The sequence below is a fragment of the Bombina bombina genome, chromosome 3 (genome assembly GCF_027579735.1).
Source record: "Bombina bombina isolate aBomBom1 chromosome 3, aBomBom1.pri, whole genome shotgun sequence".
Lineage (NCBI taxonomy): Eukaryota > Metazoa > Chordata > Amphibia > Anura > Bombinatoridae > Bombina > Bombina bombina.
In genome coordinates this window covers 672,645,751-672,664,269 of record NC_069501.1, presented here as the reverse complement: position 1 = coordinate 672,664,269, position 18,519 = coordinate 672,645,751, and the positions used below count along the sequence as shown (strand labels likewise).

Genomic DNA, 18,519 nt, shown 5'->3' with positions numbered 1-18,519 from the left:
TTTGCCTCCAAGTTATTGGAATGACTAGTCTATAATTGCCTAACTCATTTTTTTCTCAACTAACTCCTTAATTTGATCCACTACAATCTTGCTCCCGCCCTAAACACTCAACTGAATCTGCCCTCACTAAAGTAGCAAATAATCTGTTGTCAGCTAAAGCAAAGGGACACTACTCCTTACTAATTCTTTTAGATCTATCTGCTGCTTTTGACACAGTTGACCATCCTCTCCTTTTAAAAATCATACATTAATTATTTTGTATTCTAAACACAGCACTCTCCTGGTTTGCTTCATATCTCTCAAACTGCCTATTTACAGTTTCCTTTAACAGTATATCCTCTGACCCTTTTGCTCTCTCAGTTGGAAAACCATAAAGCTCTGTCTTGGGTCCCTTGCTTTTTTTCTCTCAATACATTCCTCCTACACTGATGATACCCAAATCTATCTTTCTTCTTCTGATATCTCTTTCTCTTTACTCAACCAGATTATCAACTATCTCTCTGCTATGTTCTCTTGGATGTCCCCACACTACCTCCAACTCAATCTGTATAAAACTGAGCTGCTTCTTATTTTCCCCTCTTCAAGACGTCCAACACCTGACATTTCTCTTGTAGTTAGGGACTCTATTTTCAACACCTCAGCCCAGGTTTACTGTCTTTAAGGCCACACTTGACTCTGAACTCACATTCACTCCACATATAGAAGAGCTCACAAAATCCTGTGGTGCACACCTATGCAGAATATCAGAATTTAAACTTTCCTTACTCAGGAAACTACAAAAGAATAATGAATTCCCTCATTTGTTCAGGCATTGACCACTGCAACCTGCTTCTAAATGGCCTCCCAAACACTGCCTGTAAGATAAATTGTATCTTTTAGAATTGTAGTGTGTTGCTAGTTGCAAACGCCAAGAGATACAAATTATAACCTGGCAATATGCTTCAAGCGTTTTGCTAAGAGTGAACTCACAGGAAATGCTGCTAGACAAATATGATTCTATTCAGACAAACAAGTGTGCAAGTCTGATAAATTCACAGAGGCAAATATGGATAGCTAGATCAAAAATAGAGTTCTTTAGCATAAGATCAATTGTTAATATAAAGACTGAGTAAGTACGGTTGATAATATGAACTAGAAACAACTTGAGAGAATCTGATTAGCAGAGTTATACTTGCGGTAGCCTGTGCTTGGCTTTCCCTTGCAGCATGGAACGCTGTAATGGCGGAGTGAGACTGGAGTTCTTCCTGAGAGCTGAGTGGCTAGTTGCAGTACTGGTCAGGCTGAGAGATTGTTCTGTAGCTTCCGGAAGGAAGGTGAGTTGAAGTCCTAGCGAAGCAGGTGAATGAATCAGCTGCAGCTGGAGATGTGAGAAAATCCTCTGTAATACTGTGGTGGAGCTGCACTTTAGGAGAGAGACTGACAGGCAATCTATGAAATGGATTCAGATGGCTGTGCAGATTAAGTGTCTTTAGTAGAAATCAGCAATTAGTTAGAAAGTTCCTTTTTGAGGGTTAAATTCAAATAAGCAAAAGTTCAATATCACTCAGTTTGAGATGATAGCAGGAGTGACTTGATTTCTGTGAAGTATTCCAATCAGAACAAACAAAATAATCAAGCAAAGTAGATCTCAGGAAGTGAGGTTTTATAGGCAGGTGAAAAGGTGGAAGTGGAATGTCTTAAAGGGACATTACACTGCCTCTCCCCCATCCAATCTATTATAAATACTTTATCTAGACTTATCCACCTAAACCTCTGATCTACATCAGCTGGTTTGCTCTGCTAGTCTCTAAACTGGCCACCCATACACTCTAGAATACTTTCAAAATATTAACCCTAACCTATAAAGCATTCAACAGCTTCACTCCCAACTACATTTCCTCTCTCATCTCCAAATTTACCCGACCTCTTTGATCATCCTCTGACCTATGTCTCACAACTTCTTTTATCTCTACGTCCTTCTCCCGGCTCCAAGGCTGCTCCTTTCCTCTGGAACTCTCAACCCCAGACTGTCTTCTTGTATAGCTTCAGACACTTTTTGAAAACCCACCTATTCAGAGAGACTTACCATCTCTCCTCTGCTTTTCATCCTACCCAAAATAAATCTTGAACTGCCTTGACTCACTTCTTCAACTACAATCCATGTGACAAGCTACACCAAACCTTGTGTTTCTGCACCCTCAACCTGCAGACTGTAAGCTCTTCGAAACAGGGCTGTGCTGTAATATAATGTGCTTTTGAACTAACACATTCATGGATGCTTGGTACTAACTGCTGCTATTGATGTTTGGAACTTTGTGATATAAAAAGCTTTTTTACATCTATTAGTGCTACTATGTACTTTTTTAGATACCTAATTTGGGAGATTTCTAATCACGGTTTGGGACCATCTGTAAGGGTTGATGATCGCCCTGCTATTTGCCTTAACTTATATATATATATATATATATATATATATATAAATATATATATTAGATGGTTATAATAAAGTTATGATTATTTATACCTATGTCTAATCTACTTATGTGGGATGTATTTGGTTATACTTTTATATAAACAGGATATGAGTAGATGCTGGATAGGGTCTTCTGTTTGCTTTTGCTTTTTTGAGATATATATATATATTCTAATGAATCTTTTATACTAATGATAAAATATATTCTATTTTCCTCTCTTAGGACAAGAAAGATTTTGTAGTGAAACGTGTGAAAAGGCTACTAAAAGCAGATGTGATTTCTGCCCTTGCTTGCATGGTGAAAGCAGATAGTGCTATACTTACAGATCAGACCAAAGAGCAACTTGCCAGGTAAGTACACAAATCATAAAATATATGCATACAGGAAGATAAGTCATGCTTAACCAAGAGGGAATGCACTTCCCTATGAGAGGCAAAATTTGGCCATATTTTTTGTATTTAATAATTCTATTTTCACTATACATTTCTTCAAGGACCATTAAATACAGTATAATTGCATAGTCAACAAGTGCATAATAAAACGACAATGCAACGGCAGTTACTGTGAATTTTAAATGAGCAATAGATTTATTTCTGACAAATTTAAAAATGTACTTTAATTTGTCTCCTGTATCATGTGACAGCAATCAGCCAACCAAAGACTCATATACGTATGCGCAATAAATTCTTGCACATGCTCACTAGTAGCTGGTGCCTCAGAAAGTGTGCATATAGAAAGACTGTGCGCAATTTGATAATGAAAGTAAATTAGAAAGTCTCTTAAAACGTAGTGCATCATATGTAAAAACATGTCAATTTTTGTTTATCACTTCAATAGTGCATAGCAGGTGTTTGCATCTAAACATAAATAATTATGTTGTGTTTTACTACTCATAATTAACACTTCATATTATAATCTCAAGGTCTTTGCTTTCAATTTAAATGTAAGTACACACTTTTTAAAAAAAATCTTTTTTATTACATTGTTCCCTTTTGATTACAGAAAACACAAATAAATACTAAAATAGCCTCCTCACTTTCATGGCATTTTTACAATGGTTATTTAAAGGGACAGTAAACACCTTGAGATTTGTATAAAAAATGTTTACTTATGTATAATGAAACAACTCTACAATATATTTTCATTGTTGGTTTTTCAAACTTTTCACATAATTTAGCTCTGAAAATTGAGCAATTTCTAATTATCAGAACTTAAACTGCACCCTGCTGACTTTTCAAGGCTAACTCTGTTACATATATGCCCCTAATTGGCTTTATCAGATAACAACTGCAAAGCAATGCACTCTATACTGACATTACAACAGTGACTAGCCTTGTTGTCTGTGGGCTAAAGCCCAGATTGGCTACTCCAAATAAGGCAAAACGGTGGTTTGAGTTTTGATATTTATAAATAATTGCAGTAAAAAGGATGTTAATGTGTTTTAAATAAGTTAAGACTAGGGATGGCAAATGTTTCTAAAAATTCGAAATTCAAAACGAATTTTGATACATTCGTTTGTTCGAATCGAATTTCGAATGTTTATATAACATTCTATTTTCTAATTTTCGTTTTCTAATTTTTCAATAACATTCGAAAATATTCGTTCGAGTAATAGAATGTTTAGCTATGTATTTTATATCACATTCCAAATAGTATTTCTAGTCTACAACTGTGTTTTATAAATGTAATATTCGAATTTGAATGTGACATTCGAAAACTGTAAATAATATTCGATAATAGAATTTTTATGAATATTCATGCTTATCAAAATTTGATTATGTAAATCAACATTCAAATTTGAATATAAACACATTCACCCATCCCTAGTTAAGACTTGGCTAGTATGTTAATCAATAGCAACACAACAGAAATCTCTTGTAATTACAAGGTGTTTACTGTCCCTTTAAAGGGTCGCTTGCCCAAAAATTGCTATCATGCAAATAAAAGAGAAATATTTAAAAATGTAGAAAATATTTTTACATAAAAATGTGAAAAAGAAGTTGCTGAAATTAAATGGAATTAAAACAGCAGTATAAGTCATTTACTTCTCACTCATAGCTCCACGTCCTACTCTTTTTTAAGATAACGTATAGAGAAAAAAACACCACAGTGTCCCATTAATAGTATTTATAAAAAAAATCTTTCTCGCTAATGTACATAATGAATAAAACATTGCTTTATTTTATTGTTTATTTGGTATAACTAAATACTCTATGAAAGCCAGTAACATACCCAGCACACTGTTTCTATCTTTAAGGGTTTTCCTGGCTTTGTGTGAAGATCCCAAGGATCGTGGCATTATTGTTGCCCAGGGAGGAGGCAAGGTAATAATGACAGATTTGCTGCAAGACCAATAGAGCATTTAATACAGAGTGCACCGCTAACCAGCTGGTATGCAACAAACGATGTTGTCATTTAATATATTAAATTCCAAATATAATTAATCATTCTGTATGTTTTAGGCCATGATTCCTCTGGCTTTAGAAGGTACAGATGTTGGGAAAGCAAGAGCCTCTCATGGTCTGGCTAAAATTGCAGCTGTATCAAACCCAGATATGGCATTCCCAGGAGAAAGGGTAAGAAATATTACGTATTAAGTATATTTCTGGTCTTTATATAAGATATTGCAGTAATTATTGAAATGTGCCGTAGATTCTGTTCCAGATGAAAAGCTTATTAGTTTTTTTTTTTATAAAAGATTGTCCTTTGAAGTCTATGGGGTATTGTAAATAAATGATCACAATGACACCCAAACATAATTTGCCTATCTATCTATTTATTTGTTTGTTTGTTTGTAGTGTCTGCTTATTATGAAGGTGATCTCTCACCTCTTATTTTCTTACTTCTTACTATATTGTTTGGATTTCTTGCATATTGTGATTGATATTTTTTTTTTGTGGGGAGTCAGTGTAGGCTTCTGTTCCTTTGTTATATGTACATATTTCATCTCCTGTGTTTGAGTATTTACTACCTTTTTGTAAAATAAGAAAGTTGTCATATTTTTTTACACCATCCATAGTATATTTAGCAATGACTGGGTGCTTATAAAAAGATTATTGTTTATAATCACTGATGATCATGGGCTTTCCGTTTCTATTCTTTTTGTGTTCAAGAGGTCCAAGATGTGACCATCATAAGTCTCAACACAGTTTTTAGATTGTCCTTGTTTTGATGCTTGTAGCAGGTGTACTGTGTTCACTACATTTTGGGCATCTGATGGTCCTTAATTCTTTCAATTCATTGGATTAGCCAATCTGTCTGTAGCCATTTGTGTGGGAGGAGCTACAGCAGATCTGGCAGTTGTAAGCAATTTCCTCCATCTGTACTTGATCGTTAAAGGGACAGTAAACCATAAAAAAAAAATGTTATATAATTCTGCACATAGTGCAGAATTATATAACATTATAATAGCGCAAACATTGTAAAACCAAATTTTCCCTTTGAATTTAAAAAATAACTGCTGTTTTACAGACCCGCTCTCTGTGATCTTCTAAGCGGGTCTGTTTTTTTCAAACAGCGCATCGGGCCAGCTGTATAGTCACAGCCCGGCCCGACCGCGCCATAGCACTAAGTGCAGCTCGCTCCTGCTCTGTCAGACAGCAGGAGCGAGCTGCACTTAGTGCTATGTCTACATATATCTGATGGTATTTTGGTACAATATATATCTATATATATGCTCAAAAAACAAAGTATTGCAGTATGCAGTGATACCTTTTTTATTGGACTAACATAATATTTAAAAGACAAGCTTTCAATAGTTTTCCTCTCTTCCTCAGGTATTGCTTCAGACCTGAGGAAGAGAGGAAAACTCTCGAAAGCTTGTCTTTTAAATATTATGTTACTCCAATAAAAAAGGTATCACTGCATACTGCAATACTTTGTTTTTTGAGCATCTATCTACTGGACTAACACGGCTACTCCAATCTTCACTATATATATATATATATATATATATATATATATATATAGATGATTATATATAGGTATAGATATATAAAGATATATATACGGAATATCTATTTATAAATACATAGAACATATTCTGCTATGTGCAGAACATTGGAATACGAAATATTTACAGTAAATACACACACATATATATATACATATCCATCGTTAGACATGCATATGTATGTAGGTCTATGTTAAAGCCCTTTGCCTGCCTTTTTTATCAGATGGTGTTATTTTGAGTGTAACTATACTATGTAATGTATTTTTTATGTGTTTTCTGACACTTTTAAGCTTTTCAAAACAGCTAACCAGAGCTCTAAAGTCTCGTTAATCATTCTAGCATAAATTGCGATTGCACTCAAGCGATCGAGTTTACTTTCAACTTGTAATATAATTGGTAAACCCGACGCGTGCAAACCCTTGAGATAAACCGCTTATCGCTTGGACGCACCACTCGTAATCTAGTCCTTAGTATTTTAAATAATAACTATCTGGTAACCTCTGTTGATGCTTTAGGGAGTTTAAATCAGTTTTAGAGTGTTCTGGCCTCGAGTAAATGAGAAAATGTATGTAAGATAATAATTATGAAGAGTATCTAACCTGCTTGATTTTTTTTTACACTCATAGCCTTCTATGCACAAATATGGTGGATAGTGACAAATCTAGGAAGTTGTTCTGCTGTTTTAAAGAAAGACTCAAACAAACAGTTAAAAGATAAATAGATACATTAGATCAGATTACAAGTGGAACACTATTTAATGCTTTTTGCATCAGTTGGGTTGCGCTCATATTATGAGTTGAAAGTAAACTGCTAACCCGACGAGCGAAAAAAGCCAAACTTAAAATATCATGTGCTCTTTAATGTACTCCCCCGTGGGAGTCAATGGTGCAAAAAAGGTAGAAAAAGCACCCTACTCGTGGGCAAACACAATAGAATATTCTGATGTGCGATAACCCAACATGAAAATATAAATATATTTTACATCCCAATATTCTTCACATAACAAAATATGAATATATATTTATACCTATATATATACACATGATTATATATAGGTATAGATATATACATATATACAGGTATATGAATATCTATCTATTGTACAAGTTGGGTTGCGCTCGTATTATGAGTTGAAAGTAAACTGTTGACCCAACAAGCGCAAAAAGCAGAACTTAGAATATTGTGTGTGTGTTCACGTATTCCCCCATAGAAGTCAATGGAGCAAAAAAAGTCGGAAAAAACCTAGCACCCAACTCAAGTGCAAACCTGATTGCTAGCCCGACATGAAAATATGAATATTTCACATTCCAATGTTCTTCACATAGAAGAATATGTTCTATTTATTAATAAATACACATATATATATATATATATATATATATATACATTATCTCACAAAAGTGAGTACACCCCTCATATTTTTGTAAATATTTTATTATATCTTTTCATGTGACAACAATGAAGAAATTATAATTTGCTACAATGTAAAGTAGTGAGTGTACAGCCTGTATAACAGTGTAAATTTGCTGTCCCCTCAAAATACCGTTGGCAACAAAAGTGAGTACACCCCTAAGTGGAAATGTCCAAATTGGGCCCAATTAGCCATTTTCCCTCTCCGGTGTCATGTGACTTGTTTGTGTTACAAGGTCTCAGGTGTGAATGGGGAGCAGGTGTGTTTTTTCGCTCTCACACTCTCTAATACTGGTCACTGGAAGTTCAACATGGCACCTCATGGCAAAGAACTCTCTGAGGATCTGGAAAAAAAATTGTTGCTCTACATAAAGACAGCCTAGGCTATAAGAAGATTGCCAAGACCCTGAAACTGAGCTGCAGCATGATGGACAAGACCATACAGCGGTTTCAAAGGACAGGTTCCCCTCAGAACAGGCCTTGCCATGCTCGACCAAATAAGTTGAGTGCACGTGCTCAGCGTCATATCCAGAGGTTGTCTTGGGGAAATAGACGTTTGAGTGCTGCCAGCATTGCTGCAGAGGTTTAAGGGGTGGGGGGTCAGCCTGTCAGTGCTCAGACCATACGCTGCACACTGCATCAAATTGGTCTGCATGGCTGTCGTCCCAGGAGGAAGCCTCTTCTAGGGATGATGCACAAGAAAGTCCATAAACAGTTTGCTGAAGACAAGCTGACTAAGGACATGGATTACTGGAAACATGTCCTGTGGTCCGATGAGACCAAGATAAACTTATTTGGTTCAGATGGTGTCAAGCGTGTGTGGCGGCAAACAGGTGAGGAGTACAAATACAAGTGTGTCTTGACTACAGTCAAGCTTGGTGGTGGGAGTGTCATGGTCTGGGCCTGCATGAGTGCTGCCGGCACTGGGCACTGGGGAGCTACAGTTCATTGAGGGATCCATGAATACCAACATGTACTGTGACATACTGAAGCAGAGCATGATCCCCTCCCTTCGGAGACTGGGCCACAGGGGAGTATTCCAACATGATAACAACCCCAAACACACCTCCAAGATGACCACTGCCTTGCTAAAGAAGCTGAGGGTAAAGGTGATGGACTGGCCAAGCATGTCTCCGGACCTAAACTCTATTGAGCATCTGTGGGGCATCCTCAAATGGAAGGTGGGGGAGCGCAAGGTTTCTAACATCCACCAGCTCTATGATTTCGTCATGGAGGAGTGGAAGAGGACTCCAGTGGCAACCTGCAAAGCTCTGATGAACTCCATGCCCAAGAGGGTTAAGGCAGTGCTGGATAATAATGGTGGCCACTCAAAATATTGACACTTTGGGCCCAATTTGGACATTTCCACTTAGGGGTGTACTTACTTTTGTTGCCAACGGTTTAGACATTAATGGCTATGTGTTGAGTTATTTTGAGGGGACAGCAAATTTATACTGTTATACAGGCTATACACTCACTACTTTATATTGTAGCAAAGTGTAATTTCTTCATTGTTGTCACATGAAAAGATATAATAAAATATTTACAAAAATGTGAGCTGTGTACTCACTTTTGTGAGATACTGTATATCTGATAGTATTTTGGTACAATATATTTCTATACCTATATATAAATGATCCAGCATTGTGAGTTACTATTCCCTGTTACCTATAACAGAAAGAGGATATGATAACCGTGAATTAGACACAGTTTTTTTCGACGGACATTTCTACCTACTCTTTGAGTACACTATTTGATGATATAGAGAAACTACTCATCAAGGAACACAAGCTACAGTTTGAGATCTGGACCTTTGAAAAATATATTAAATTGAACATTATTCCCAGGGGTCTCAGATTAAATAAATACCCCACCTTTGATGTCTCTGATAAGGAATTCATTGAGACTTGGAATACTGTATTGACTGAATGTTCTGTCAGATTGATGCATTTGTTAATTCTGTACAAAACTAAACTGATAACTAATGTCAAAAGTGAAATTGATCTATTACAGGTAGAACTGAACAACAGGAAGCTAGAATTGGATTACCCTAAGTTTGATGGTATTTTAAGACTAGCATTGTCTGAGTCTAAGAAAGAGATTTTAAACATTAAACATTCAAAATATCTCAGGGACAAGGCTGATTATGATAATCAAATGGTTTATGTATGGCATCATTCTAGGAGTGGCTCTAACAATAGGAAAGGTAGATCTAGGAGTAAAGGTAGAGGTAGGGGTAGAGGTAGAGGACAACATTAGCAAACATCATCTCACAATACAGGTACATACAGGTCTTCTGGCAGTGAGGGAGACTCAGGTGATGATACTGGGGCCTCAGGAGGTGAGGAATCTATAGTGGTACCTAGGGGTATTTTGAAGAATACACAAAGTACACAAAAACAAGTGAGTATTAATGGTTCTACTAATATGACTGATACAGGGGCTGCGAGATCAAAGGAATATAACACACAAAGTTCAAGTATTCCTAAAAAAGCACAAAATAAGTCACATACTATGAAAGGTACTAAATATATAAGTAACACCAATCAGACATCTAGCAATAATGAGATGAGTACCACAGGGGAAGATCGTAGGGCTTTTGAATAGGTTTTTCACCAGGTACAAGACAAAACAGGGATAGGACAGGAGAAGAGGTACCCCCAGAGGTTGAACAAGAACACCAAATATCAGTAATGGATTCATGTGACAACATTTATAATGTGATTAATTTATCTTCTGTAACCTTGTCAGATACCCAATTAAAGGTTCTCAGCTACGGTTTGAATTTTGCCCCTACTACCTCATTTAACCTCTTTAACACTATGTTAGATGTGAATAGGTTAATTAGGAATTTAACTTTAAAAAAATTCTTTCATAGTGCGGATATTCATATTGACACTGACACTAGTCATAATTCAGGCCACAGACATACATCTACACAAGAGGCTGTCTCTTTATCTTTTTCTGAGTCATGTGATGTTTTGTCCTTAAGTAAGCTGAGGAGGCAAGGGACCACTGAAATAGGGACGCGTACTATCAGAAGTTTTAGCAGTTTTAAAAAATCTTCTGATTTTTATCCTATACAATATCGTGGGCCCGTCCTGGAGACTTTTTTCAAAAGGATAGAAAGAGATCTTACGTCACTATCCTCAGTAAAGAATGAGACTAGCAACCGCAGGTTGAACTTATCCTATCGTGAAAGACAGGCATTACTTGAGTTACAACAGAATGACAGTTTGGTCATTCGCTCAGCTGATAAAGGTGGCTCTATGGTTGTACTAGATAAATCTGAGTATATTAGGGAAGCTCATAGACAATTGCATAATGATACTAACTATCAAAAGCTTGACAGAGATCCTACTTTGTTTTTTTCAGAGAGAACTCAGGACACTTCTGGATGATGGTTTGGAAGATGGGTTTTTTGATCAGGATACACATGACTTTTTGTTTGTAGAACATCCAGTGGTACCCATCTTTCACCATCTTCCAAAAGTGCACAAGACTTTAACTGAGGTACAGGGGTGTCCTATAGTGAGTGGGATAGGCTCCTTATTGGAACACCTATCCCAGTGGCTTGATACCATCTTGTATCCATTGGTGACTTCTTTACAATGTTACCTGAAGGATACTAAAGACTTACTTAACCTTATGGATACTTTTTGTTGGGATGCTCACGGCCATATGTGGTTGACTGTGGACGTGGTGGCTTTATACTCCTCAATTCCACACAAGGAAGGTCTTAAGGCTTTGTCCTTTATTTTGCAGAATTTTTCTGAATTGGATACAGACTTGGTGGAGTTTGTAGTGAGAGCTACCGGTTTCACACTCACAACTATTTTCGGTTTGGGGAGCATTATTATCTCCAGAGGTGTGGGACAGCCATGGGGGCCAAATTTGCGCCCTCATATGCCAACATCTTTATGGGTTGGTGGGAGCTGTCCCACATCTATGGAGATAATAATAGGTTCAGAGAAAATATTACCTTTTATAGGCGCTATATTGACGACCTGCTCTTTATTTGGCAGGGCTCTGAGATTGCATTGATTGGTTTTGTTAATGCTTTAAATACTAATACGGTGGGTCTGAGATTCACGTTTGAGAAAAATCTGAAGACTATTAATTACTTGGATTTGACATTAACTGCAGGTGGACGGATCCATAGCAATATGTACAGGGAGTGCAGAATTATTAGGCAAATGAGTATTTTGACCACATCATCCTCTTTATGCATGTTGTCTTACTCCAAGCTGTATAGGCTCGAAAGCCTACTACCAATTAAGCATATTAGGTGATCTGCATCTCTGTAATGAGAAGGGGTGTGGTCTAATGACATCAACACCCTATATCAGGTGTGCATAATTATTAGGCAACTTCCTTTCCTTTGGCAAAATGGGTCAAAAGAAGGACTTGACAGGCTCAGAAAAGTAAAAAATAGTGAGATATCTTGCAGAGGGATGCAGCACTCTTAAAATTGCAAAGCTTCTGAAGCGTGATCATCAAACAATCAAGCGTTTCATTCAAAATAGTCAACAGGGTTGCAAGAAGTGTGTGGAAAAACCAAGGCGCAAAATAACTGCCCATGAACTGAGAAAAGTCAAGCGTGCAGCTGCCAAGATGCCACTTGCCATCAGTTTGGCCATATTTCAGAGCTGCAACATAACTGGAGTGCCCAAAAGCACAAGGTGTGCAATACTCAGAGACATGGCCAAGGTAAGAAAGGCTGAAAGATGACCACCACTGAACAAGACACACAAGCTGAAACGTCAAGACTGGGCCAAGAAATATCTCAAGACTGATTTTTCTAAGGTTTTATGGACTGATGAAATGAGAGTGAGTCTTGATGGGCAAGATGGATGGGCCCGTGGCTGGATTGTTAAAGGGCAGAGAGCTCCAGTCCGACTCAGACGCCAGCAAGGTGGGGGTGGAGTACTGGTTTGGGATGCTATCATCAAAGATGAGCTTGTGGGGCCTTTTCGGGTTGAGGATGGAGGCAAGCTCAACTGCCAGTCCTACTGCCAGTTTCTGGAAGACACCTTCTTCAAGCAGTGGTACAGGAAGAAGTCTGCATCCTTCAAGAAAAACATGATTTTCATGCAGGACAATGCTCCATCACACGCGTCCAAGTACTCCACAGCGTGGCTGGCAAGAAAGGGTATAAAAGAAGAAAATTTAATGACATGGCCTCCTTGTTCACCTGATCTAAACCCCATTGAGAACCTGTGGTTCATCATCAAATGTGAGATTTACAAGGAGGGAAAACAGTGCACCTCTCTGAACAGTGTCTGGGAGGCTGTGGTTGCTGCTGCACGCAATGTTGATGGTGAACAGATCAAAACACTGACAGAATCCATGGATGGCAGGCTTTTGAGTGTCCTTGCAAAGAAAGGTGGCTATATTGGTCACTGATTTGTTTTTGTTTTGTTTTTGAATGTCAGAAATGTATATTTGTGAATGTTGAGATGTTATATTGGTTTCACTGGTAAAAATAAATAATTGAAATGGGTATATATTTGTTTTTTGTTAAGTTGCCTAATAATTATGCACAGTAATAGTCACCTGCACACACAGATATCCCCCTAAAATAGCTATAACTAAAAACAAACTAAAAACTACTTCCAAAACTATTCAGCTTTGATATTAATGAGTTTTTTGGGTTCATTGAGAACATGGTTGTTGTTCAATAATAAAATTAATCCTCAAAAATACAACTTGCCTAATAATTCTGCACTCCCTGTATAGGAAGCCTATTTCTAAGAATACTTTGCTTCATGCAAAGAGTTGTCACCCAGTACATGTCCCTATGGCGGTAGCCAAGGGACAGCTGATTAGAGTTAAACGTAATTGTAGTGAAACAGACATTTGCAGAGAACAGATAAGGAAATGCGAAATAGACTCAGAGAGAGAGGCTACCCTGGCCATGTAATAAATAGAGCACAGAGACAGGTTGATCTCTTGGACGATGCTCACTTTTGAAGGGGTCCAATAGACAAAATGAGACATTGGCCAGTAATGCCCAAAACAGAGTCACTTTTGTGACAGACTACAGCTCGCAATACAGGGATATCTGTAGGATTGTTAACAAACATTTTAGTTTGTTGTCAGCCGACGATAACCTTGCAAACTGTGTAGAGGGAGGACTGTGCTGCTCCTATAGGAAGAGCAGGACATTGGGGAATATTTTGGCCCCGTCAGAGGTATTGGTCAACAATTCAAATAGACAGAGTTCCTGGTTGCATCATAGGGGGATGTACAGGTGCGGCAGGACAAGGTGCAGGCCTTGTGAATTTATCACTGTTTCTGATGAGTTCAGGTCGGAAGTGACTGGGGAGACTTTTAAGATCTCCTCCTGCCTAAACTGTACATCCTCCTATGTAATCTATCTTATCTCCTGTATAGAGTGTCACCTTCAGTACGTAGGTCTTACCACGACTGAGGTGAATACTAGGATCAGGCACCATTTATCCACTATTAAATTGGGTGAAGCCAGTACTCCCCTGGTCAAGCATTTTAAGGACATTCACAAAAAAAGTAATGCCACATTCAGGTGGCAAGCTATTGAATATGTCAAGCTGCCCCCTAGAGGAGGAGACAGGAATCAGTTGCTCGGCAAGCGTGAGATGTTTTGGATTTTTAAGTTAAGGACTAGAGTACCAGGGGGACTCAACTCTGAATATGATTTGATTAATTATTGGAAATTATTTTGTATTTTGATATCAACAAGATTTGACCCCTGGTTACTATTAACGTTATGGTGCTAAAATTAAAAAAGGGGGTAACTGGCGCTAATGGTTAAATTAGCTAGGATAACACTACCAGAATGGTGACTGTTATATTAATAGACGGCTGTCCGTCAGAGTGAAGATTTAAACAAGTGATACGGGTATCTAATATTGTCCTACTAATGACTTAAAAAAACTATATAGTGTTACAATTCTTAATTTGATATAGTGTCAGCGAGTTTTAGTAAACAAAAATTGTGATGAAGGTATTTACCTATTTGACATCGTCAATACTAATGTGAGTGAAATATAAGATAATGTGAAAATGTTGAAATAGTTACGTGTATTCGTCAGATATGGTGGACAATTGAGGTCTATATGTATAGAGAATAAGTGACAGATTGTGTAGTAAAAAAATGAATATCTATGGCTGTTAATGCATAAAATATTAATTCCTAAAAAAGATAATAAGTGACAGATTGTGTAGTAAAAAATGAATTTCTATGGCTGTTACTGCATAAAATATTTATTCCTAAAAAATCAATAAAACAACATCAATATAATTAAAATGGTTCAAATATTATATTCGGGACGTCTCCCTTGTAATCAGTGATATCTGTCGACAAGAAGTTTGCTCAGCCGCAGTTAACTGGGCATATTTGGTGGTATGTGATACAGTGTTACTGCAAATCGTAAGGTACCTTACAGTTAGAGATGTTTATGAAGGCTGACAGACCGGGCGTGCGTTTATTCTGTCCTTGCACCGGGTCTCAGTATGGTGGTGTATTTCGCGGCTTCAAAGACAAAACAGCTCGCTGATATCGTGATTGGCGGTTTGGGTTACACACCCCTTTTCTGATAAGTAGAACGTCTGGTGTTCCGTAGAAATATATCGGCCAATATATTAATAATGATGACTTGTTTCTTTTACTGAAATGATGGTAGTTGAACAAAGGTCAGACAAATTTGTGCCTGCTGTAGCCGTATTTAAAAACGGTTGTAGTAGTAAACGTGGATACTCGCTATTTGCTGATCAGATCCCTGGTCCTTGCAGCGGTTTTATCTCCTAAATCAAAAAATTAGAGAGTCCACAGGAGGGGCTGGATCGCAGCTTTTGCGTGTATTTCAATCTTTGGTGGGTTCCACATAAAAACAAGCTTTCTGGAGTAAATTCTACGCGTTTCACCCTGAGAGGGCTTTATCAAGATACTCCAGGTGTATATTACAGACTTTTTAAAGGTGTACTTTGGATATCATTGGTTGATTGCTTCTTGATTCCTATTGGATCCGGTACACAACACCCCTTTTCATAAAGGTGGACTATAGGTGTTGCTTATGCATATACATAAGGTGGTATATAACCATTATCTCCTATCACCTTATGTATATGCATAAGCAACACCTATAGTCCACCTTTATGAAAAGGGGTGTTGTGTACCGGATCCAATAGGAATCAAGAAGCAATCAACCAATGATATCCAAAGTACACCTTTAAAAAGTCTGTAATATACACCTGGAGTATCTTGATAAAGCCCTCTCAGGGTGAAACGCGTAGAATTTACTCCAGAAAGCTTGTTTTTATGTGGAACCCACCAAAGATTGAAATACACGCAAAAGCTGCGATCCAGCCCCTCCTGTGGACTCTCTAATTTTTTGATTTAGGAGATAAAACCGCTGCAAGGACCAGGGATCTGATCAGCAAATAGCGAGTATCCACGTTTACTACTACAACCGTTTTTAAATACGGCTACAGCAGGCACAAATTTGTCTGACCTTTGTTCAACTACCATCATTTCAGTAAAAGAAACAAGTCATCATTATTAATATATTGGCCGATATATTTCTACGGAACACCAGACGTTCTACTTATCAGAAAAGGGGTGTGTAACCCAAACCGCCAATCACGATATCAGCGAGCTGTTTTGTCTTTGAAGCCGCGAAATACACCACCATACTGAGACCCGGTGCAAGGACAGAATAAACGCACGCCCGGTCTGTCAGCCTTCATAAACATCTCTAACTGTAAGGTACCTTACGATTTGCAGTAACACTGTATCACATACCACCAAATATGCCCAGTTAACTGCGGCTGAGCAAACTTCTTGTCGACAGATATCACTGATTACAAGGGAGACGTCCCGAATATAATATTTGAACCATTTTAATTATATTGATGTTGTTTTATTGATTTTTTAGGAATAAATATTTTATGCAGTAACAGCCATAGAAATTCATTTTTTACTACACAATCTGTCACTTATTATCTTTTTTAGGAATTAATATTTTATGCATTAACAGCCATAGATATTCATTTTTTTACTACACAATCTGTCACTTATTCTCTATACATATAGACCTCAATTGTCCACCATATCTGACGTATACACGTAACTATTTCAACATTTTCACATTATCTTATATTTCACTCACATTAGTATTGACGATGTCAAATAGGTAAATACCTTCATCACAATTTTTGTTTACTAAAACTCGCTGACACTATATCAAATTAAGAATTGTAACACTATATAGTTTTTTTAAGTCATTAGTAGGACAATATTAGATACCCGTATCACTTGTTTAAATCTTCACTCTGACGGACAGCCGTCTATTAATATAACAGTCACCATTCTGGTAGTGTTATCCTAGCTAATTTAACCATTAGCGCCAGTTACCCCCTTTTTTAATTTTAGCACCTACACTTTTTTAAACTACTAAGGAGGAGTAGTTTATCCTTTAACCAGGCATTTAGGATAACAGTTAACGCCAACACTCAATTCTATACACTTGATTACTATTAACGTTATGCCGAGCAACATTACTCTCTTTTTGTCTGATTTATCTATCTATCTAGCATGAACCTCCTTTTTGGCACCCAGCTATGGATATATATGTATATATATATATATATATATGTGTATATGTATGTTCTTTAATTGGACTTCCCTTTTGTTACTGATGTATACATATATATATATCTTTTAGCCTATATGACACATTTACTCATACAAGCGCATATGACTTTTCCCTAACTAAATACACATATAATGGTCACTGCTCTCATTATTTTGAACAGTTTACTTACATTGTATTCATAGTCTGTTCTAATGGTATAATTCCATGGCATATATATTATGTTTGATATATATTTTAGTTTTAGGGGATCCTTTTTAATGTTAGTCAGTATGTAGTGGATTTATCTGCTTACATATATTAGATTATTATATTATGCTATATCATCTAACAAGTCAGGGCAGAATTGTACATATGTGTATATCAGATTTTTTGCTTAAGGATGTGCTATATGTATATCGGTTTATTTAGCCATATATATTTCTAATTTCCATTTTCTACTTTTTTCTAATGTAATTTCTGTGTCAATTATTATATGTAAATACTTTGGTAATTACCATGACATGACAACTGTACCATGACAACTGTTGGTCTGATGAAGGGGTGAACACCCCGAAATAAAATTGTGCTTCGTCCTTCAGCTCTATCTACTACTGTTAGCACCCTGGGATATGAAGCTTGTTAGTGGGAGTGCACCTATCTCTACATGTTTGTATATGTATATATATATATACATTTTTAGACATTTATAAGAATGTATCTCTATGTTAAAGCCCTTTGCCTTCCTTTTTATTTATTTCTCTTACGCCTGAGACCTCAAATCTTTGAGCACTTACAACTTTTTTTGTGCAATATTTATTTAATATTTTTTTGTTAGATGGTATTATTATGAGTGTAACTGTACTTTGTAATATATTTTTTATTTGATTTGTGCAACTTTTTTGTTTGTTAAAACAATTAACCAGAGCTCTGAGGATGTAGTAATCATTCAAGCGTAAATCACGATTGTGCTCAAGCGATCGCGTTTACTTTTGACTTGTTATATGAGTGGAAAAACCGACTTTGCGCAAACACCAGCGAAAAAACCCTTATCTCTTGCATATAACTGTTAGCGCTCCTTTCATAATCTGGC

At 36.9% G+C, this 18,519-nt stretch overlaps 1 protein-coding gene across 1 annotated transcript in view; it reads left to right on the top strand.

The window, feature by feature from the left end:
• Positions 1–18,519, top strand: part of UNC45B (unc-45 myosin chaperone B) — an 83,866-nt gene that overhangs the window by 53,511 nt on the left and 11,836 nt on the right. The window contains exons 14-16 of the mRNA XM_053707426.1: positions 2,676–2,803; positions 4,711–4,777; positions 4,916–5,029. Of these exons, the coding sequence (XP_053563401.1) occupies positions 2,676–2,803; positions 4,711–4,777; positions 4,916–5,029 (309 nt within the window). The remainder of the gene's footprint in view (positions 1–2,675; positions 2,804–4,710; positions 4,778–4,915; positions 5,030–18,519) is intronic.